The sequence below is a fragment of the Bos grunniens genome, chromosome 18 (assembly GCF_055505025.1).
Source record: "Bos grunniens cultivar Pamir isolate PY7600 chromosome 18, Bosgru_T2T1.0, whole genome shotgun sequence".
NCBI lineage: Eukaryota > Metazoa > Chordata > Mammalia > Artiodactyla > Bovidae > Bos > Bos grunniens.
The window spans coordinates 47,417,552-47,441,248 of NC_141182.1; the positions used below are offsets into that span (position 1 = coordinate 47,417,552).

The 23,697-nt window shown below is 39.8% G+C and overlaps 1 protein-coding gene across 5 annotated transcripts; it reads left to right on the plus strand.

Annotated features, from left to right (window-relative positions):
- Window positions 1-324: 324 nt before the first annotated feature.
- ZNF383 (zinc finger protein 383) lies at window positions 325-18,291 on the plus strand. 5 transcript variants are annotated; one of them, XM_086352091.1, is made up of 7 exons: window positions 832-1,125; window positions 1,898-1,962; window positions 5,842-5,896; window positions 6,456-6,582; window positions 6,890-6,985; window positions 9,136-9,276; window positions 15,976-18,291. In XM_086352091.1, the coding sequence occupies exons 3-6, from the start codon at window positions 5,888-5,890 to the stop codon at window positions 9,249-9,251; spliced, it is 348 nt and encodes a 115-aa protein (XP_086208217.1). In that variant the 5' UTR covers window positions 832-1,125; window positions 1,898-1,962; window positions 5,842-5,887; the 3' UTR covers window positions 9,252-9,276; window positions 15,976-18,291. The 5 variants fall into 5 exon arrangements, with proteins under 5 accessions (XP_086208213.1, XP_086208214.1, XP_086208217.1 ...); XM_086352088.1 differs by lacking the exon at window positions 9,136-9,276 and having other exon boundaries at window positions 799-1,125; XM_086352090.1 differs by lacking the exon at window positions 1,898-1,962.
- Window positions 18,292-23,697: the final 5,406 nt, after the last annotated feature.

Sequence of the window (23,697 nt, forward strand, 5' to 3'; positions counted from 1 at the left end):
TAATTCCTTCCAAACAATGTTATTAACTTCGTGGGGTTTACCTTTGGAAGTCCCCGACTCTTTCTCTTCTGGAACACTCTTTTGGTTTTACCCAAATTAGTCTCCCAAATTGCAGTTCCTAAAACCTCCAAATAAACTTTTTTTGCAGCCTTCTGTGCTTTCTTGGGAGATAAGCTGTACCCATGAGAAATCCTAAGGCATGGAAGGGTGTGGGATCCACGGCCATACAAGACACAGAGCTATGATTTATAAAAGACAAGTCTGAAACTATGTATCAGACACATTGGTTTGCTTTTTGCTTCTCCAAAAGTCAGAACTGATAGTATGAGAACATGCACCCTAAATGGTCACTGTTTTCCAGATGAAGAAAGTGAGGTAACTCCAATTTCACCTGCGGCTTTACTCACTGGGGCCATTATCAAAGTCAACATTACCATGCACAACAAACAAACTGCTGCAAGCGCCTGATAATCCGTCCCCATCCGCCCCATTCCGGAGTCGCTGATTGCTCTCCTTCACTTTCCTGCTGAGTGTTCTTATCTGAGACTCCTAGGTTTCAGCTCCCAGACTAGCACAGATCACACACCACGTTAATCTACGAAGGCAAAAATGGTGCTTTAGTCGATCTGGAATATTCTCAGAGTAAGCTACAACTCCTAGAAGAGTCTTGGGCGCCACTCTGTCCTCCACCGCAGCAAACTCTGTGCAAAAAAAAAAAAACAACCAAGACAATCTTCTACTTAGGAGGGCGCCTCACCCATTCTGGTTCTAGACTACATTTCCCAGAAGTTCTTGCTTCTCTAACCTACTTTAGGCGCGAATCTAGCGACATTTTTCTATTTCTCAGGGGACATATGACTCCATGGGATTGGCCTGGCCCTTGGAGGAAGCTTGTCTCTGGGATGTGGGGACTGTATCTGTATCTCAAGATTCTTGGCAGCAATTCCGAGAGGGGAGAAGAGGTGTAACTTGGCCCCAGGCGGTGCAGAAAATCCGAGAGCGAGAAGCCATCTTGTCCTAGCGGATCTGGCTCCGGACTACATTTCCCAGAGATCCTGGCGCGTATAGGGCCGACCCTTCACTCGCCTGCGGGACCCTCGGCCTCCGGGGAAGGGGAAGTGCCAGGTGAGCAGCCTAGGTCCCGGGGGCTCGTCTAGGTGCCGGATGTGCATCTCTGACGGTCTGAAGGGACAGTCCAGGCGGGTCCGAAGTCTTGGGCCTGTATGATTTGTTAGGACCGGGGGAGGGGGAAGTGTGGGAATCCATGTGTGTGATTGTGACCTTATGTGACCGTGCGGCGTTGTGTGTGCGTGTGTTATTGTGACTGACCATGCGCGCGAAACTCTGTGTGCAGGTGTGACTGTGGATATCCTCTCTGTGGTGTGTAATTGTGACAGTGTGCGGCTCCGACCCCGTAGTGGGACAAGTGATTGTGGTTACCCATACAACTTTGTGCCGTGTGTGTTGGGGTGGGGAGTGTAGAGTGTGGTTGTGCTGCTATGACTGTGTTATCTGAGGGCTGCCTCTAATGGTGGTTTTATGAACGTTAGCAGTACTAAGTGTACTGGATGTCTATGACTGTGTAAGGATATGTGAGTGTGATCGCATAAGTTTTTGTGGCACTGTGTGTGCGGTTGGAGAGTGTCTGTAATTGTGCCAAGCTGACAGTGTGTGTGTCCCAGTGGTTGATGTGTGAGATCAGGACAGATTTTGGTCTTGAGCAGCAGACTTTTCGCCTTCTGCAACCAGGAATGCTCAGGACAGCCTCCACTCCTCTGACCTCTCTCCATCCCTCCTTCCCATGGGTAGTAGGTGTGGGTCCAGAATAACCTCTTATCTAATCAGTCTGAGCCACAGAAAGACCTGGCATTTCATAATTCCTTTCTCCTTCCTCCAGCTCTGTCTTTCTCAGAGAGGTCCCCTGAGGAGAAAGGAATGGCTGTTGACCAAGCCCAATACAAGGTGCGCTGGGGTTTCCTTTTTGTTTTATAAGTACCCTGGTGCACATGTGCATGCTTTCATAGAGTATAAACATACCAATAGAGTTGCTAGGCCAGAAGATATGTCTGTATTTGCAAATTTCCTAATAATGCTGGACCGATATGGTTGTATCTGTTAAATTCTTACTAGCAGTTTATAAGCATAGTCATCCTGTATTCTAATACTTGGTCAGTTGGTGTTTTAATTTTTGATGACTCATCAGATATAATGATATAACATGTGGTTTTAAAAGTGTAACATACATTATGGTGTGTTACATAGTAGTTTCACTGCCCTAAATATCTTCTGTGCCTTACCTATTCATCCCTCTTTGCTTCCTTCTTCCTAACCTCTGGCTACCATTGATCTTTTTACAGTCTCCATAGTTTTGCCTTTTCCAGAGTGTCATATAGTTGGCAGATGGAGCTTTTCATATTGACTTCTTTCACTTAGTATATGTCTTTTCATGATTCCATAGGCCACTTTCTTTCTTTCTTTTTTTTTTTTTGGCTGAATAAAACGACATTGTCTAGATGTACCACAGTTTATTTAACCATTCACCTACTGAGGGACATCTTGTTTTTCTCAAGTTTTTGCAATTATGAATAAAGCTGCTATAAACATCTGTGCACAAGTTTTTGTGTGACATACTTTTTCAGTTCTTTGGGATAAATAGCAAGGTGCTTGCTGGATCATATGGTAAGAATATGTTTGATTTTGTAAGAAGCTGCCAAACTGTCTTCCAGAGTGGCCATTCCATTTTGCATTCCCACCAGCAATGGATGACAGTTCCTGTTGTTTCACACCCTGGCCAGAATTGGTTGTCAGTGTCCTGGACTGGCCATTCTCATAGGTGTGTGGTGGAGGAGTCTTTTATTTAGACATTAAAATATATTTGTAAATTATAATAAATAGAGAATGTGATACTGGCAAAATAATAAACAGATCACTGAATGAAAGTAGAATCACAAATCCAAATGTATCCTCTATGATAAGGGTAGCATTTATTTTTTAATATTTATTTATTTGGCTGTGCAGGGTCTTAGTTGTTGCTCTTGGAATCTCGGATCTTCATTGCAATGTGCAGGATCTTTTTTTTCTTTTTTTAGAAAACTCTTCCACAGGTTAATAGTCCAGACACAACAGTCTTCTTTCTGTTTCTCAGATATGTGGCCCTTCTTCACCAGTTCCCTCTGTTGGGAACATTCTTTCTCTCCCTGCTTCTCTGAGACAGGTCAGGTATCAGAACTTGCTGTTGTGGTGTCTCATGATATCATCAAAGACCCAGGTTCTTTGTGCTCTCTGCTGTGACATTCATAGCCTCTTTTCATCCTTCTTGGCCCTGAACCAGCATGTGCAATACTTAGGGATGCTGCAGAAAAGGCTAGCTTGGCTCACTTATTAGATTTCCTAGGTCTGATTTTTCTTACCATGATTTGGGCCATTTGTTCTTGGAATAGTTTGGCACTATGGGTCCAGTAGATATAGTTTAAAGTATAGAAGTATATTTTTGATAGACCATACAGTAGAACTTTAGAGGCTGAAGCTGACAAAATTGGGCCACAGCTTGCTATAAAGACCTGTGTGGACCTGAGAGCCAGTTCAGTGTTTTGGCAGCAGATGAAATTTGCAGATAGCCTCCATGGTCATCCCAAGTTGCCAGGATGGTTATTCACACACCCTTCTCATGGAAATCATGATAAGCACTTGGATAGACTCATCCCTCAGGCTTTCAAAATTAGAGACATCTATAATTCTCACCACTTTTCTGGACCAGATCCTCAATTACTATTTATTTATTTATTTATTTTTTGTTTTTTGTTTTTTTTTCTTTAATAGAAAATTATTTAATTAGTATACATGTGTTCCCCATCCTGAACCCTCCTCCCTCCTCCCTCCCCACACCATCCCTCTGGGTCGTCCCAGTGCACCAGCCCCAAGCATCCAGCATCGTGCATTGAACCTGGACTGGCATCTCGTTTCATACATGACGTTTCACATGTTTCAATGCCATTCTCCCAAATCTTTTGGGAGAATGCAGGATCTTTTAGTTGTGGCAAGTGGGATCCAGTTCCCTGACCAGAGATCAAACCCTGGCCCCTTGCATTGGGAGCTCAAAGTTAGCCACTGGACCACCAGGGACGTTCCAAGGGTAACATTTAAATCAGTATGGAAAATATATTCCATAGTCATCTGTTCTAAGGCTCATTTCCACCCCACCCCCCATTTTACATACATGAAATAAGGTTATGTCTTAAATAGTTCCTCCTTTCTTAGTAGCAATAAAATAATGGTGCATGTTAAGTCCCATGGAATACTATATTATTCATATATGATTTTGTTACATTTGCTACAGAGAGGTAGCCCTCTCTGGAGGAAAATGAAGTAGGATTATTAACTCATATCTTTTACTGAAGTAAAATTATAATTGATAATCTCATGCCATTGTCTTTTACCAAATAATACCAAAATAAAAATAATAATTGATTAAAGGCTTAAATGTAATGAAAGCATTACAATTGTAGAAAAAAGAAAATTTTTTTTGATATAAATATGTGTGAGTAAGAAAGCTCTTACCTGAGAACTAGAAGAGTTGACATTTTAACTTCTGTGTGGCTAATACACATAAGCAGGGGTTTTTGTTTTTTAAAATATTTATTTGGCTGTACTGGGTCTTAGTTGCAGCACTTGGAATCTTTGATCTTTAGTTGCAGCATGTGGGATCAAATGCTCCTGCACTGAGAGCACTGAGTCTTAGCCCCTGGATCACCAGGGAAGTCCCTGGTGGCTGTTCTTTAGAAAAAAACAGAGCTAGTGCATAAGGGAAGGAGTGCCTCATTGTGAATGTGAGCGTGGTTGTGTGTTGGGGGAAGTTGACCTTCTCAGGCTTGGAAAATGAGAATTGCTTACGGAAGTCTTTAGCCCTAATTGGGCTTCCCTAGTGATTGAGATGGTAAAGAATTCGCCTGCAATGCAGGAAACCTAAGTTCGATCCCTGGGTTGGGAAGATCCCCTGGAGAAGGGAATGGCAACCCCTTCCAGTATTCTTGCCGGAAAAATATCTCATGGGCAGAGGAACCTGGTGGGCTACAGTCCATGGGGTCACAAAGAGTCGGAGCAACTGAGCAACTAACACTTTCACTTCACACTTAGTCCTAATTAGAATAAACTGTTCCTGGCCACAGCCTGGCCACAGGCACCATTTAGGTAAAGCTGGCTTAGGGACCTGAGGGCTACAGAGGAGGGGTCCACTCAGAGCAGGTCATAGCAGCTCTGTCTTGGGTTCAGAGCAACAGCAGGACTGAGATGGGGCAAGGTCTTACCTGGATCACTTGGCTGAGGCAGGAACCTGGGTTGCTTATACTGAAGGAGGAAACAGAGCTGGACTCCATCTTAGGCCAGGCTGCGAACATTAGGCTACACGCATGGTCACCCTCCCAATGGACTCTGAACTTTGTGCCCGGTGTCTATAGAAATGGCATACCAATGGAAAACCAGACCCCCGAATAAAAGAGCCTTAGGACTTGGACTTGGACTCTCCGTTTCCTAAAAGAATATGCTAATTATTTCTGTAACAGAACAAAGTGGTAACAATATGAAGGAGAGGAATTATGACTTTTTATTCCTTTGGATCAACTAGCTGGGATCCATCTTGCTACAGCAAAAGCCTGGGATTTCTGGAGTTGAGGAATGAGGGGGATTTATTCCAGACTCCCACTCACTAACTAGAGTTATTTCCTGAGACCAAGGGAAATGGAAGTAATTTTGCCTGGAGGGTCCAAAAGCTGTAAGGCCAGAATTGTCTCTAGATATTTGTTTGATTTCCCAGGCCTGCCTTCTCAGAACACTATCCTTTTTCAGGAGAACAGCCCCAAGGAGGACTGATCACCCTGTAATACTGAAAGCCATGGCCCAGGTAAGTTAGCTGAGGCTCCTTCTTACCTTCCTGACATTCAGTTCTTTCTAAGAAAAACAAACAAAATTTTAACGGTATTTGAGCCCAATTTCTTACTTTGTAGGTAGCCCTTCCATCTCTTTCCTTTCTTTGCAATTTTTATTGTTGTTAGAAAAGAAAAAAAAAAAAGATTCATTTGTCTGCTATTTGGATTTTGCTGATTTTTTCTCTGGGGTATCATGTAAGTGTTTCCTGGGAATTAGTATGTAGGTCTTAAACAGATTCAGTTGGGGTTTTTTGGTCAGAAATATTTCCTAGGTGGTGATGTGTGATTCCATTAGGAGGTGTATTATTTCTGGTTCTCTTTCCTTTTGTAATGTTAGCTACCAATGAGGATTATTGTCTAGATTCATTAATTCATTAGAGGTTGCAAAATGATATTTAAATTCTGTCATTCATTTTCTGTAGATTAGGTAGCATACTGTGTTTAAAGTAAAATATCTCATCAACTCTTTGGTTACTAACATTTGTGAAATATTTCTTTTTGTTGCACAAATAATACATGTGTTTATTGTTTCAGGGATCAGTGGTGTTCAGTGATGTGTCTATAGACTTTTCTCAAGAGGAGTGGGAATTCCTGAACCCTGCTCAGAGGGACTTGTACAGAGATGTGATGTTGGAAAACTATAGCAATCTGGTGTCAATGGGTAAGGACATCTATACTGGTATTTTGAGTTCTCCCCTGGAACGTCTCTTTCTTCTGCAGTGAATTTCTCAGCTGCTTTTCAAGTTACCAGCTGAATTTCTGTTCCCTGTTCTCAAATAAATGGTTTGAACTGAAATGGAAAGGAAGAGTGGGAAATGGGCATCTCCTAGTTGGCTATGGCTGAGCCTCTTCTTTGTTTGACTGTTCCCACAGTAGCATCTCTTCCTTGGTCATCAAGGGACTGGTATTACATTCGGGTCTGATTTACCCACAGCCTAACCATGTTCCATATCTTTTCTTGTGAACAGGACTTTACATTCCTAAGCCTCAAGTTATTTCCTTATTGGAACAAGGGAAAGAGCCATGGATGATTGGCAGAGAGCTGACAAGAGGCCTATGCTCAGGTAAGTGAGAAATGACTAGACCAAGGCAGGGAACTGTAGGTAATAACTCAGTTGATTTATGAAGAAACAGCACCCTTGAGATGTGATCTTGGAAGCTCCCATCAAAACAGTAGGCCTGTGGGAAAAACTAACTCCTTTGAGCATGAGTTTACGAATGACCTGTTCCATTCCTTTCCTCACTTACTGCTGTTTCTGCTACTCTTTCTCCAATACCCTTCTTAATTTCAAGTAGAAAGTGCCCTTCATATCCCCTGCAAAGAAAACTCTTTTACCTGTACTTTTTTTGTTTCCTATTTTTGGGCCATGCCACATGGCATGAGGAATCTTAATCCCTGACCAGGGTTCGATCCCATGCCCCCTGCCATGGAAGCACTTAACCACTGGACCTCCAGGGAAGTCCCTACCTGTATTTTTTTTATTTTAATTAATTTACTTATTATTTTGGCTGTGCTGGGTCTTCACTGCTGCATGCAGGCTTTCTCTTCATTGTAGTGCACAGGATTCCCATTGCGTGGGTTCTGTTGTTGGGAGCATGGACTCCAGGTGCGTGGGCCTCAGTAGTTGCAGCTCATGGGCTCAGTAGTTGCAATTCCTGGGCTCTGGAGCACAGGCTCGATGGTTATGGAGCACGGCACGGGCTTAGTTGTCCCTCAACATGTAGAATCTTCCTGGACCCATGATTGAACCCATGTCCCCTATTTTGGCAGGTGGATTCTTAACTGCTGGACCATCAGGGAAGTCCTCCTACCTATATTTTAGATTCAGTTCCTTGCTAGGTTTTCTTCTTCTTCAGTTCAGTTCAGTCACTCAGTCATGTCCGACTCTTCGCGACCCCATGAATCACAGCACGCCAGGCCTCCCTGTCCATCACCAACTCCCGGAGTTCACTCAGACTCATGTCCATCGAGTCAGTGATGCCATCCAGCCATCTCATCCTCTGTCGTCCCCTTCTCTTCCTGCCCCCAATCCCTCCCAGCATCAGAGTCTTTTCCAATGAGTCAACTCTTCACATGAGGTGGCCAAAGTACTGGAGTTTCAGCTTCAGCATCATTCCCTCCAAAGAAATCCCAGGGCTGATCTCCTTCAGAATGGGCTGGTTGGATCTCCTTGCAGTCCAAGGGACTCTCAAGAGTCTTCTCCAACACCACAGTTCAAAAGCATCAATTTTTCGGCGCTCAGCCTTCTTCACAGTCCAACTCTCACATCCATACATGACCACAGGAAAAACCATAGCCTTGACTAGACGGACCTTTGTTGGCAAAGTAATGTCTCTGCTTTTGAATATGCTATCTAGGTTGGTCATAACTTTCCTTCCAAGGAGTAAGCGTCTTTTAATTTCATGGCTGCAATCACCATCTGCAGTGATTTTGGAGCCCCCCAAAATAAAATCTGACACTGTTTCCACTGTTTCCCCATCTGTTTGCCATGAAGTGATGGGACCAGATGCCATGATCTCAGTTTTCTGAATGTTGAGCTTTCAGCCAACTTTTTCCACTCTACTCTTTCACTTTCATCAAGAGGCTTTTTAGTTCCTCTTCACTTTCTGCCATAAGGGTGGTGTCATCTGCATATCTGAGGTTATTGATATTTCTCCTGGCAATCTTGATTCCAGCTCGTGTTTCTTCCAGTCCAGCATTTCTCATGATGTACTCTGCATATAAGTTAAATAAGCAGGGTGATAATATACAGCCTTGACGTACTCCTTTTCCTATTTGGAACCAGTCTGTTGTTCCATGTCCAGTTCTAACTGTTGCTTCCTGACCTGCATACAAATTTCTCAAGAGGCAGGTCAGGTGGTCTGGTATTCCCATCTCTTTCAGAATTTTCCACAGTTTATTGTGATCCACACAGTCAAAGGCTTTGGCATAGTCAATAAAGCAGAAATAGATGTTTTTCTGGAACTCTCTTGCTTTTTCCACGATCCAGCAGATGTTGGCAATTTGATCTCTGGTTCCAACTAAATGTTTCCTGTTACCACTCCCCAAATAGTATACCTGTGTGTGTGTGTGCACGTTTGTGCATGTCTGCACGTACCTGCCCCAGCTCCAAGTCCTAGTCTTCATTATAGCTGCCCCCCAATGACCGATTTATTTTGTTTGTTGTGAATTTTTCCTTTATCTAATATTTTTTATTTCCTAATGTGTGCAAAGGAGTCTGCCATATGATGCATTTTCTAATTGTGTCAACTGTTAAAAACTTGGAGTCAAAAAGTAGTGCTAAACAAATGAACCTCTCTACAAAACAGAAACGGACTCACAAGACATAGAAAACAGACTCGTGGTTGCTAAGAGGTAGGAAGGTGGGGGAGGGAAGGACTGGGGGTTTGGGATTACCAGCTGTAAACCGTTAATATTACATATAGGATAGATAAACAACAAGGTCCTCCTGTATAGCACAAGGAATATAGTCCTTAACCTGTGATAAACCATAGTGGGAAAAAAAATCTATGGGAAATCTAGTGGAAAAGAAACAATGTATGTGTATAATTGAGTCACTTGGCTGTATAGCAGAGATCATCACAACTTTGTAAATCAACTCTACTTCAAAAAAAAAAAAACATAAAATTTTTTAAAAAGTAGTGTTAAAATATATCCATAAATAACTTTCACGAAGTAGTGCCTGGTAAAAGAATCAGATGGTGGGGAGCTTAGCAGAAAGTCAGGGGCTTAATATTCAGAAATGGATTTAATCTATACTGAAATAGCAGTTAGAGCCTCACAAGTGATTGCAGTCACTGTCTAAAGAGACAACGTTGGGAAAAACAAAAAGGTCTTTGCCTAAATTGGGAATGAACGGGGCAGAGAAGAAGAGATTTGGTATAAAGTAGGAGAACCAAAAGAATACTTATGGAACAGTACTATATACTAAGCTTGGGTTCAGATGCTGCGACTATAATATTGAACAAAGCATTTAAAATTCTGCTCTCCTGCAGCTTATATTCTAGGGGATGAGAGATAAAAAGTATATATATATATGTGTGTGTGTGTGTGTATATATATATGGCAGATGACAATAAATGCTATGAAGGAAGGTAGAGAAGGCCTTTTTAGAATTATTATTATTTTTCTTTAATAAATCTCTTTCTTACTTTCATGTATTTATTTGGCTGTGTTGGGTCTTAGTTGCAGTCCATGGGTTCTTCGATCTTTGTTGTAGCATCTTCTGGTTGTGGTGTGGAAATTCTTAGTTGCAGCATGTGGGATCTAGTTCCCTGATTGGGCCCCCTGCATTGGGAGCATAGAGTCTTAGCCACTGGACCACCAGGGGAGTCCTGAAAGGTCCTTCTGATGAGGAAGGAAGTGAGGGAACAAATAATGTAGATGTCTGGTAGAAGAGATTCAGGCAAAAGGATCAGGAAGAACGAAGTTCCTGAGTTAGGAGCTTTTTGGCTCCTGTCTTTGTGATTGGAACAGAATGAGCCAAGAGGGAATTATGTGAAAGGAAATTGGCAAAGTAGCAGGATGCATGTGTGTTTGTGTGCTCCGTGCTAGTGGGAGGAAGGGTGTATCTGCAGATAACTTGAGGTCTTATAGGCCTTGGTATGGGCTTTGAATTCTATTTTGTACTCAGTCACTCAGGCATGTCTGACTCTTTGCGATCCTCTGGACTGCCTGCCAGGCTCCTCTGGGATGTAAAGCCATTCCATTCTGAGTGAGGTAATTTGAACAGGGGAGTGACTTCATGTTTTTAAAGGATTCCTCTAACTCAAAGCTTGCTAATTTTGGATTCCTTTGGATAGAATTGAGGAAACTCATGAACTTGGATGAAAACAAAACAAAAAAAATGCATCTTTATATCTAGTAATCTGTAATTGAAATTTAGCATGTCTTCCTATTATGATGTATGCAGCAAACCATGATAGTATTAGTAGTTCCTGTGACTTTGACATGAATAGAAATCACAGATATTTTCATATCATTTTACTGTTATGTAGACATGCTGAAATATCATTTGTAGTCATCACTATTTCAGAATTACAGGCTCACTGCTAGGACTTACTACTTAATTTTACTTACTTATTTATGGCTGTGCTCCTTTCTTTAGTTGTGGTGAGTGGGGGCTGCTCTCTGTGGTGAGCAGGTTTCTCTTTGCGGTGGTTTCTCTTGTTATAGAGCACGAGTTTTAGGGCGCACCAGCTTCGGTAGTTCTGGCACACAGGCTTAGTTGCTCCTTGGCTTTTGGGATCTTTCCAGACCAGGGATGGAACCCATGTTCCCTGCATTGGCAGACAGATTCTTAACCACTAGACCACTAGGGACGTCCAGTCTTAGATATGTTCATAGAGAAGAAAACTCCAGGCAAAGGGAAGAACCCCTGTGCAGGCCCTTCTAAGAGGGGAAGGGTTGGTGTGTTTGAAGAACTAAAAGAAGTCAGTGTTGTCAACCCCAGGAGCAAGCAAAAGCAGAGCGTGACTTGAGATTGGAGAGACAAGTAGGAACTACATTATTCAGTCTTTGATGGACTTTGAGCAGTGGAAGCCTGGGCCAAATGTCATTTTGGCCCTTGAATAGGTTAGAGAGTATGAGAACTTGTTGGGGATCTGGGTTAGGAGTCTACTTGAGTGGTCTGGGTTAGAGATGATTCTGGTTTGAAAGAGGGCATTGGCAGTGGAGATAAAAAAATTCTGAGGAGGTTAACTGGATGAAATTGCTGAAAGATCCTATGAAGGTAGGAGGAAAAGAATATACTGAAATGAATTCCCTGTTTCTGGCTTGAGATATTCTAATAGGCTCCATTTTGATGTCTTCAAACTGTTTAATTTGCCTAACATATCCATTAGCTGTCATATACTGAACACTTTACTCAACAACATTTACTCTACTTTTCCCCATCCTCCTAGTAATTACAAATTAAGGATTAGTTCCCTTTTATAAAAGAAGAACTGGGGACTAAAAAGGTTAAATAATTGCCTTGGAACCTGTTGTGAGTAACTGTCAGTTTTGGGACTCAGTTCTCATTAGTCTGCTTCTGACTCCTGTCATCCTTCCATGGCAGTATCTTGCACTCTGTCTTATTATTATTTACAATCCTCATGTGAAACTCCTGAGAATTTTTTAAAAATTGAAGTACATCCGCTGGATCATCAAAAAAGCAAGAGAATTCCAGAAAAACATCTATTTCTGCTTTACTGACTATGCCAAAGCCTTTGACTGTGTGAATCACAATAAGCTGTGGAAAATTCTGAAAGAGATGGGAATACCAGACCACCTGACCTGCCTCTTGAGAAACCTATATGCAGGTCAGGAAGCAGCAGTTAGAACTGGACATGGAACAACAGACTGGTTCCAAATAGGAAATGGAGTACGTCAAGGCTGTATATTGTCACCCTGCTTATTTAACTTATATGCAGAACACATCATGAGAAATGCTGGACTGGAAGAAGCAGAAGCTGGAATCAAGATTGCCAGGAGAAATATCAATAACCTCAGATATGCAGATGACACCACCCTTATGGCAGAAAGTGAAGAGGAACTAAAAAGCCTCTTGATGAAAGTGAAAGAGTAGAGTGGAAAAAATTGGCTGAAAGCTCAACATTCAGAAAACTGAGATCATGGCATCTGGTCCCATCACTTCATGGGAAACAGATGGGGAAACAGTGGAAATAGTGTCAGACTTTATTTTTGGGGGCTCCAAAATCACTGCAGATGGTGATTGCAGCCATGAAATTAAAAGACGCTTACTCCTTGGAAGGAAAGTTATGACCAACCTAGATAGCATATTCAAAAGCAGAGACATTACTTTGCCAACAAAGGTCCGTCTAGTCAAGGCTATGGTTTTTCCAGTGGTCATGTATGGATGTGAGAGTTGGACTGTGAAGAAGGCTGAGTGCCGAAGAATTGATGCTTTTGAACTGTGGTGCTGGAGAAGACTCTTGAGAGTCCCTTGGGCTGCAAGGAGATCCAACCAGTCCATCCTAAAAGAGATCAGTCCTGGGTGTTCATTGGAAGGACTGATGCTGAAGCTGAAACTCCAGTACTTTGGCCACCTCATGCAAAGAGTTGACTCATTGGAAAAGATCCCAATACTGGGAGGGATTGGGGGCAGGAGGAGAAGGGGATGACATAGGATGAGATGACTGGATGGCATCACCAACTCAATGGACATGAGTTTGGGTAAACTCGAGGAGTTGGTGGTGGACAGGGAGGCCTGGTGTGCTGCGATTCACGGGGTTGCAAAGAGTCAGACATGACTGAGCGACTGCACTGAACTGAACTGATAGATGATTTACAATGTTGTGTTAGTTTCTGGTGTAGAGCAAAGTGATTCAGTTATACATATATATGTATATATACACATATTTTTATCAGATTCATTTTCATTATGGTTTATTGTAAGATATTAAATATAGTTCCCTGTGCTATATGGTGGGAACTTGTTGTTTATTTTACATATAATAGTGTGAATCTGCTATTCCCAAAATCCTGATTTATCTCTCTGACTTTTTCCCCTTTGGTAACCATAAGTTTGTTTTCTAGATCTGTAAGTTTCTGTTTTGTAAATAAGTTCATTTGTATAATTTTTTTTTAGATTCCACATACAAGTGATATCATACAGTATTTGTCTTTCTCTGTGTGATTTACTTAGTATGATAACCTCTAGTCTGTCCATGTTGTTGCAGATGGCATCACTTCATTCTTTTTATGGTTGAGTAATATTCCAGTGTATGTGGGTGTGTATGTGTATATATCACCTTTATCCATTCATCTGTTTATGGCCGTTTAGGTTGCTTCCATGTCTTGGCTGTTGTAAATAGTACTGCTGTGAACATTGAGATGTATGTATCTTTTTGAATTATAGTTTTCATCTTTTCTGAATATATGCTTAGGAATGAGATTGTTGGATCTATGGTATTAATAACTCTATTTTTAGTTCTTTAAGGAACCACCATACTATTCTCCATAGTGACAGTACCAATTTATGTTCCCACCAATAGTGTATAAGGGTTTTCTTTTTTCTACACCCTCTCTAGCATTTATTATTTGTAAATTTTGGATGATGGCCATTCTGACAGGTGTGAGGTGGTATATTACTGTGGTTTTGATTTGCATTTCCCTGGTGATTAGGTTGAGCACTTTTCATACATCTATTGGCCATCTGAATGTCTTCTTTGGAGAAATATCTATTTAGATCTTCTGCCCATTGTTTGATTGGTTTTTTTGTTTGTTTGGTTGTTTGTTTGATATTGAGCTATATGAACTATCTGTATATTTTGGAAATTAAGCCCTTTTCAGTCGCATCACTTGCAAATATTTTCTCCCATTCTGTAGGTTGTCTTTTCATTTTGTGTATTGTTGCTTATGCTGTTGCACTGTGTCTTTTTTCTCTCTGTATGCCTTAAACTTCAGTGGCCTTCCCAGTCTCTGTGGTGGTATTAGTACATGAGCAAATCTCTCTCTTGTCCCAGGATCAGCATCACAAACTTTGAAGACAAATAGTATTTTCACTGAATCTCCAGCACAACATATTCTGAGTCTTCCCTATCTACTACTCACATCAAATTAGTTCACTACCTTAGACTTTGGGCTTCCCCGGTCCACAGTGGTAAAGAATCCACCTGCCAATGCCAGTGATGCAGGAGACACAGGTTAGATCTCTGGGTCGTGAATATCCCCTGGATGAGGGAATGGCAACCCACTCCAGCATTCCTGCCTGGGAAATCCCACGGACAGAGGAGCCTGGTGGGCCACAGTCCATGGGATCAAAAAGAGTTGAACACATCTGAGTGACTGAGCATGCATTCACTTTAGACTTATCTCAGGCTAGTCTCCCGTGTAGCTAACTCTCTGATCACTTTCAATATGTCCTCACATCCAATATGTCCTTTATTATGGACCCTATTCTTCTTTATACCCAGCTGAGTGAACTGCAGTTTACTTCTGACTCCCAACAACCCAGAGTCAGCATAAACCCCACAGGTTAACAGCCAAGATTGCTTTCACTCCTGACCCCAGCTGTAAGTCCCACCCACACTTCTGATCAACTGACTATAAATTCAGGTATTTCCATGCCCCCTTGCAGGCTCAATAATTTGCTAAAACAATTCAGAAGACTCAGGGAAGCACTATACTTACAACTGGAGTTTTACTGTAAAGGATATCAGATGAGTTGGTAGGCTTTGGATGCAGAGGTTCCACACCCTCTCCCTGTGAAGTCAAAGTGTGTCAGCCTCCTGGTGAAGCACCAACCAAAAAACTCCACTGAACTTTGGTGTTGGGTTTTTACTGGAGCTTAATTACATAATTATAGTTAAGCATAATTAATTGGCATAATTGATTAGGGCATCAGCCACTCAATCTCTGGCCTCCCTCTCTTTCCCAGGGGTTAAGTAGCTGAAAATCCCAGCCCTCTCATCATATGTTGGGTCTTTCTAGTGAACAGTCCCCATCCTAAATCTGGGGACCCACCATGAGTCACCTCATTAGCACAGTGAAAACACTGCTATCACTCAGTAAATTCAAAGGGTTTTTGAAGCTCTTTGTTAGGAACTAGGGACAAAAATCAAATTTATACTTTATTATACCAGAGAGCCCAAGAATCTTTCCCTGTATGCTTTTATTCCTCTTAGGAGACCTTTAACAGAGGTAAAAAAAAAAAAATTAGCCACTTTGTATAATACATATTGTACGATGATATACTTTGTTTCTTACATATACATATAAGCTCATATAGATGTGTATACAACTAGTCATCTTTTATGCCTAAGCATTGTATATTTACCAACTTTTCCAAATGACTCTGGTCCACATCAATATTTGAGAATCACTGTGGTTTTCTATTTCCATAGATTCTGCCTGCTGCTTCCCACTTTACATCTCATTAATTTTGGGGTATTTCTTGTCCAGTTTTCAGATTCTACAGATACACTTGAAAATTCTATGTCATTTACTACCACATATTGTTTTTACTTTAATTTTTCCATTTCTTTTATAGAAATTTACCTTTTCACAGATGAGGTGGGAGAAGAATATTTACCTTTTATTTTCTTTCAGCTCTGGAATCAATGTGTGAAACCAAGTTATTATCGCTAAAGAAGGAAGTTTACGAAATAGAATCATGCCAGAGGGAAATGATGGGACTTAGAAAACATGGCTTTGAATACTCCAGTTTCAGAGATGTTTTGGAATATAGAAGTCACTTTGAAAAACAACTGGGATATCAAAATGGGCATTTCAGCCAAGAAATACTCACTCATGAGTACATGCCCACATTTGTTCAACAGACATTCTTTACTTTACATCAAATTAACAATGAAGAGAAACCGTATGAATGTAAGAAATGTGGAAAGGTCTTTAGTCAGAATTCACAATTTCTTCAACATCAGAGAATTCATATTGGCGAAAAATCTTATGAATGTAAAGAGTGTGGGAAATTCTTTAGCTGTGGCTCACATGTTACTCGACATCTGAAAATTCATACAGGTGAAAAACCCTTTGAATGTAAAGAATGTGGAAAGGCCTTCAGCTGTAGCTCATACCTTTCTCAGCATCAGAGAATTCATACGGGTAAGAAACCCTATGAATGTAAGGAATGTGGGAAGGCCTTTAGTTATTGCTCAAATCTTATTGACCATCAGAGAATTCACACTGGTGAAAAACCGTACGAATGTAAAGTATGTGGAAAAGCCTTTACTAAGAGCTCACAACTTTTTCAACATGTGAGAATTCATACAGGTGAGAAACCCTATGAATGCAAGGAATGTGGCAAAGCTTTCACTCAGAGCTCAAAGCTTGTACAGCACCAGAGAATTCATACAGGTGAGAAACCGTATGAGTGCAAAGAATGTGGCAAGGCCTTTAGTAGTGGCTCCGCACTTACTAATCATCAGAGAATTCACACGGGAGAGAAACCCTATGATTGTAAGGAATGTGGGAAGGCTTTTACTCAGAGCTCACAACTTCGTCAACATCAGAGAATTCATGCTGGTGAGAAACCTTTTGAATGTCTTGAATGTGGGAAGGCCTTTACTCAGAACTCACAGCTTTTTCAACATCAAAGAATTCATACAGATGAAAAACCATATGAATGTAATGAATGTGGAAAGGCCTTTAATAAATGCTCAAACCTTACTCGACATCTCAGAATTCATACTGGTGAAAAGCCCTATAACTGTAAGGAATGTGGAAAGGCATTTAGTAGTGGCTCAGATCTCATTCGTCATCAGGGAGTTCATACTGATGAATAATAAAAGTTAAAGCTCTTTTCACCTTCCTGATCTTTTAAACAAACAAAAAATTCAGGTTTGATAGTTACCCTCTCTCACTATTTTTTGTTTATTTTATAAATATATATATATATATTTTAAAAATATATTTCTTAAAATATATTTAATCCAAATATATTTTACTCTAAGGAATTTGGATTCTAAATTGATATTTGTTTGTCTCCACCCCTCTACTCCCCCACCCCATCTTGTACTAATGTCACATCAACAGTTTTATCCTTTCCTACTGTTTTGTTCTACCTTCTTGGTGATATATTATATTCTTGTTTATATTTGCTTGAGTCTCAAGGCTATTCTTCTCTGATCTATATGTTTGTGCTTACACCAGTATCACACTGTTTAAACTGTGTGACTTTGTATTTTTTAATTCTTTGTAGAATTAATTATGATCTTGTTTTTGAAGTAAGTTTTAGTCCTTTTGTTTCATTTCACACATTTATATTTTCTTACTAGAAAACAGAATATCAGAAAACTAGAAACTAAAAAAGCCAGGATTAATTGTAATCATGCCATCTATAGATAATGACTTTCAATTGGTAGAGTAAATCCTACCAGACTTTGTTTTTAAAGAAAATGTAGTCATGGTACACATGTTGTACCTTTACCTGATTTTATAATATAGTCAAAAATATGATTGGTATTTCAGTATATAGAGATTTTTATTATTTTTATTGATATATTTAATGACATTTTTAATGACCTTATTATTCATGTTATGGTTGCATCTAATTATTTTTGGTTATAAAATCTTCCTTGATTAATATGACCCAAAGTTTATCTTTGGATGTTTTGGCCTTTTCCTTTTAAAACATCTGCTTTAGTTGGTGAAATTATCTATATTTTGTCCTTGTAAACTGTCTTATTCCTTTCACCAAGCCTAACCCCAATCTCATGTGAGAAAGGTAATTAACCACCATTATCAATATTATTTATCTTTCCAGATTTTTTTTAACTTTTTACTTATATATGTTAGTGACATTTTCTTTTTTATGTATTAGTAAATATAATCATGGTGTATGTGTTGGTTTGTTGTATGATTCAATGAATTAATAAATATTCAGAACTTTTCCTATCATGTGGCAAATATCTAGTAAAAGTTGTTCATTATTATCATTGATACGCTCATTTTCATAATTGCCATTATTATTTGTGGAGGGCTTTCCTGGTGGCTCAGGGTAAAGAATCCCCCTGCCAATGCAGGAGACTCGGGTTCAATCCATGGGTCAGGAAGATCCCCTGGAGAAGGAAATGGCAATCCACTCCAGTATTCTTGCCTGGAGAATCCCATGGATTCTTTGGAATTTCAGAGGAGCCTGGCAGGCTACAGTCCATGGGGTCACAAAGAGTTGGACAAAACTGAGTGACTTAAGCAACAATTATTTGTGGAAAGGATTTTAACCATGTTGCTTACCTTTATCTAAGTCAAAAAATTCATAATGAAAAAAGACAAATGAGAGACTTCCCTGATTGTCTAGCAGATAAGACTCCGTGCTCCCAATGAAGGAGGCCTGGGTTTGATCCCTGCTTGGGGAACTAGATCCCACATGCTGCATCTAAGAGTTCCCACGCTGCAACTAAAGATCTCACAGGCTGCAATGAAGACCTGGTGCAGCCAAATAAACAGATATTTTTGGAGGGAGGAGCCTGGTAGGCTACAGTCCATGGGGTTGCAAAGAGTAGGACACGACTGAGAGACTTCACTTTCTCACTTCTATTTTTTAAAAAGAGAGAGAGAAATGAGTGTAATGAACATAGGAAGGTTTTTCCTATCCCCATTATTTGGCTTGAGATTTTAAAAGGGAAAAAAAGTTTTTGTGGGTAGTCTACATTCAGACTTCATTTTTATGCTGCACAAAGATTAATACCCATTTGAAATCCTATGGATATAATGATGGGTTGGTGAAAGCATAACTGTCAAATAAGTAGGAAGAGATAAGAATATTTTTCCTAATTATTCCTCAAAAGTAGAAAATATACAGGGCACATTATTTGACCAGAATGAGTGACAGTAACAAAACAATAGCCAACAAATATCTGAATATTAATTTAGTACTCCTCTTGATTAACGTGGCTTAAGGAACTAAATCCTTAGAATGCATTATTTAAATGTGATTGAGTATGAGAACACAATTGAAAAACCTGTGAGTGGCAGGCAAAATTGTATTGGAAGTTTTAATACTCAGTATGCATGCATACATTAAAGTACTAGAAAGATCATTAAAATGAATACAGAACCCAAAGAGCTAAAACAAGCAAAAATATATCTAAAATATGGACAGAGAAAGTCATTGTTAGTTCTCAAATGCAGAAATAAATGACAAAAGTAAACAATTTAAAATAGAAAATGTATCCGATTGAAAGTAGACAAACCACTGATTCAGGTTGGGGAGTACAAATGACAGCTGAACAGTACCATGAATGAGAAACTGAAATGACTTTCAGTAAAGAATCTGTCTACATTGCGGGAGACCCAGGTTCGATCCCTGGGTCGGGAAGATCCCCTGGAGAAGGGAATGGCAACTCACTCCAGTATTCTTGCCTGAAGAATCCCATGGACAGAGGAGCGTGGCAGGCTACAGTCCATGGGTTCGCAAAAGAGTTGGACACAACTGAGTGACTAATATTTTCATACTTACTACCTATTTAAATATAAAAGGACATTATCTTTTTGGGTGATTAAAATATTCTGGGATTGGCAGTGTATATTCTAAAAACCACTCTATACTTTAAAAGGGTAAATACATACAGTGTATGATTTTTATCTCAAACTTAAAAGTACTATAGATGTTTTTTAGAATATATCCAAAAATCTGGACAAAGTGTATGATTTTTAGAAAGAAATTGGATTGACTTGATATCAGAATTGACTAGAGAAGTATAAAATCTTTAACAGATTCTCTCCAGAAGGAACATTTTTTAAACCAAAAACATAAATGTCAGGGGAATTCCATGGCAATCCAGTGGTTAGGACTCCATGCTCCCATTGCTGGGAGTCCAGGTTTGATCCCTGATGAGGGAACTAAGATCCTGCGATCCATGAGGTGAAGTAAAAAATTAAACAAATAAATGTCAGCTACACTAAAAACATATATATATATATTTATAGATGAAACTATGAAATGTGTTAGGAACTCTTCCAGGACACAGACTGAGGTGGCAAGTTATCTGATTTTATGAATCTGTCATAACCCTAATGATAAAACTTGCTGGAAGGACACAAAAAAATAATATGCCCAGAATCAGTTATGAAAATATGCAATGTTAAAAATTAGCAAGCTAAATCTAGTAATCTATTGAAAGGAAATAAATACTTGTCACAATCTGAATTTTGGAACAAAACATTTCTAAAAAATCTTTATTTAAATTTGTTACTCACTTTTTGACATTTGGAAATCAAATCAATTTAGTTAATACAGTGTTCCTTAGTATTTGAACTTGGAAACCAAATAGACTTGGATAGCAAGGGGTTCTTGGAATACAACACAAGACAATTCACATGGAATTTCTAGAATTTAAATAACTAAAATATTATAAGTGAAAATATATTATCAATCCTCAATGTCTTCTAGTTGCACCTTTCTTATCAGTATTTGACAGAATGGGATATATTTTATAAATAAACAAGAGTTATCTGACCTGCTGGAATATCACTGTGTTCATTCATTTATACCCTGTCTACTTCTCGTTTGAAGAGTCTTTAAAACAGCTAATGAATCCAGTCATTGACATGCATTTAGTACGAGGATGTAGTGGGAGGTGGGAAAGAGGCTGTTAAAACAATCACAGAATTTCAACTCTCACTGCAGTTTGAATGTATGGTATGAAAGGTGTTCATTCCCATGATAGTAAGAAAACCAGGGCAAGATAAAATCATACTTAGGAATAAGTTTAGTAAAAGATACGAAAGATCTTTATATGGAAAACTGCAAAACATTGCCAAGGGAAATTAGTCAAGATATGTTTTTTTTTTTTGGCCCTGCTGCATAACTTGTGAGATCCCAGTTCCCCAACCAGGGATTGAACCTGGGCCCTGGCAATGAAAGTGCAAAGTCCTAACCACTGGACCGCCAGAGAATTCCCTAGAAAAGATCTAAACAGATGGCAATACCATGGCTATGGATTGGAAAATTCAATGTCTTTACTAAAATTTCCCCAAATTTACCTATAGATTCAATACTCTCCTAGTCAAAGTACCAGAATGTTTTTTTTAAATTTTAAATTGATAAAAGCATTCTAAAATTTATAGAGAAATCCAAAGACCTAGAACAACCAAAATCAGTATTGAAAAAGAACAAACTGGAGAACTTCTGATTTCAAGACTTGCTATAGAGCTATGATAAACCAATGAAGACTGTGGTATTTGTCTAAGGATAGACAAATAGGTCAGTGGAGTAGAATAAAAAGTACAGAAATTCACCACAACAGACCCCAGAGCTCATCCTGTATATTCTAGCATGTCACAAAGTAATTTGACCACGAAACCTTTTCCCTCCTACTTGTCATTAATGTTTGTGAGAAATGAACACATCTGGAAAAAGTTTACTTAACTAAAATACATGAGTAAGAAGTTAAGTTTAGGAGATTATTGTAGGTGGTTAAAGTATTTGGGGTTAGGAGTTTTCCATGTCTGTAATATTGGATCTTGTAGAAAGTCTCTAAGTTAGTCCTGCTCTTTTCACTGAGACAAATTCTCAGTCTGAGTTAGTCTCAGTTAGCCCTAATACTCTAATTGTGCAGAATAATCTTGATCAATTATTATCACTTTGAACCTAATACTCAAGGAGGGTAAAGGAAGACAGCTTCATTTTTGTCTTACATTGTCATTTTTTGTTTGTTTGTTTGTTTTGGCCATACCACACAGCTTGCAGGATATTAGTTCCCCTACCAAGGACTGAACCTGAGCTCTTGACAGTGAGTGTGGCATCCTAACCACTGGACCACCAGGAAATTCACTCTCATTATCACCTTAAACATGCTCAGTGGAGCTAGGTCTTCTCTGATCCTCTTAAACTTTAATTAAAGATCATGATTTTTTTGATCACTCCTACTTACTACAGATAATTTCAGCTCACTAATATAAATATCTTCTTGATGAAGGTGTAAGAGGAGAGTGAAAAATATGGCTTAAAACTCAATGTTCAAAAAACTAAAATCATGGCATCTGGTCCTATCACTTCATGGCAAATGGATGAGGACAAAATGGAAACAGTGGCAGATTTTATTTTCTTGGGCTCCAAAATCACTGGACAGTGACTGCAGCCATGAAATTAAAAGAAGCTTGCTCTTTGGAAGAAAAGCTATGATAAACCTGTGTTTTGTGTTAGTTGCTCAGTCGTGTCTGAGTCTGCGACCCCATGAACTGTAGCCTGCCAGGCTCCTCTGTCCATGGAATTCCCCAGGCAAGAATACTAGTGTGGGTTGCCATTTCCTGCTCCAATGATAAACCTAGATAGCATATTAAAAAGGTGAGACATCACTTTGCCGACAAAGGTCTGAATAGTCAAAGCTATGGTTTTTCCAGTAGTCATGTACAGATGTGAGAGTTGGACATAAAGAAGGCTGGGCACGGAAGAATTGATGCTTTCCAATTATGGTGCTAGAGAAGACTCTTGAGAGTCCCTTGGACAGCAAGGAGATTAAACCAGTCAATCCTAAAGGAAATCAACTCTGAATATTCATTGGAAGGACTGATGCTGATGTTGAAGAGCCAATACTTTGGCCACCTGATGAGAAGAGCCAACTCATTGGAAAAGACCCTGATGCTGGGAAAGATTGAGGGCAGGAGGAGAAGGAGGCAACAGAGGATGAGATGGTTGGATGGCATCATCAACACAATGGACATGAGTCTGAGCAAATTCTGGGAGATAGTGAAGGACACGGAAGCCTGGCGTGCTGTAGTCCATGGGGGTCGCAAAGAGTCAGGCCTTAGAGACTGAACAACAATATAAATATCCAGTCTTCATAGCAGAGTGAAATTAAAACTGCTTTCTCTGCTTTGATCTGTTTGCAGTTCATGGCAAATTATATTTTCCAAAAATTGCCATAACTATATTTTTGTTTCCACATGGTCTTCCAGAACCTTGTTATTTTCCCATCAGGAAGTGGAGTGCATGTTCTTTCCCTTTGAATCTGGATGGGCTTTTAAAACTGTAAGTACAGGGGAAATGATGCTCTGTGATTCTGAGACTAGCCATAAGAGGTGATTCATCTTCCATCTGAATCTTTCTCAGGATTTTGAGCTACAGTTTAAGATGTCTGTGTAGCTCAGTCGGTAAAGAATCTGCCTGCAATGTAGGAGACCCGGGTTTGATCCCTGGATTGGGAAGATCCCTTGGAGAAGGAAATGGCAACCCACTCTAGTATCCTTGCCTGGAAAATCTCATGGACAGAGGAGCCTGGTGGACTGCAGTCCACAGGGTCACAAAGAGTCAGGCACGACTGACCGACTGACACTAACACCATGCTGTTAAGAAGCTCAAACTAGCCCACA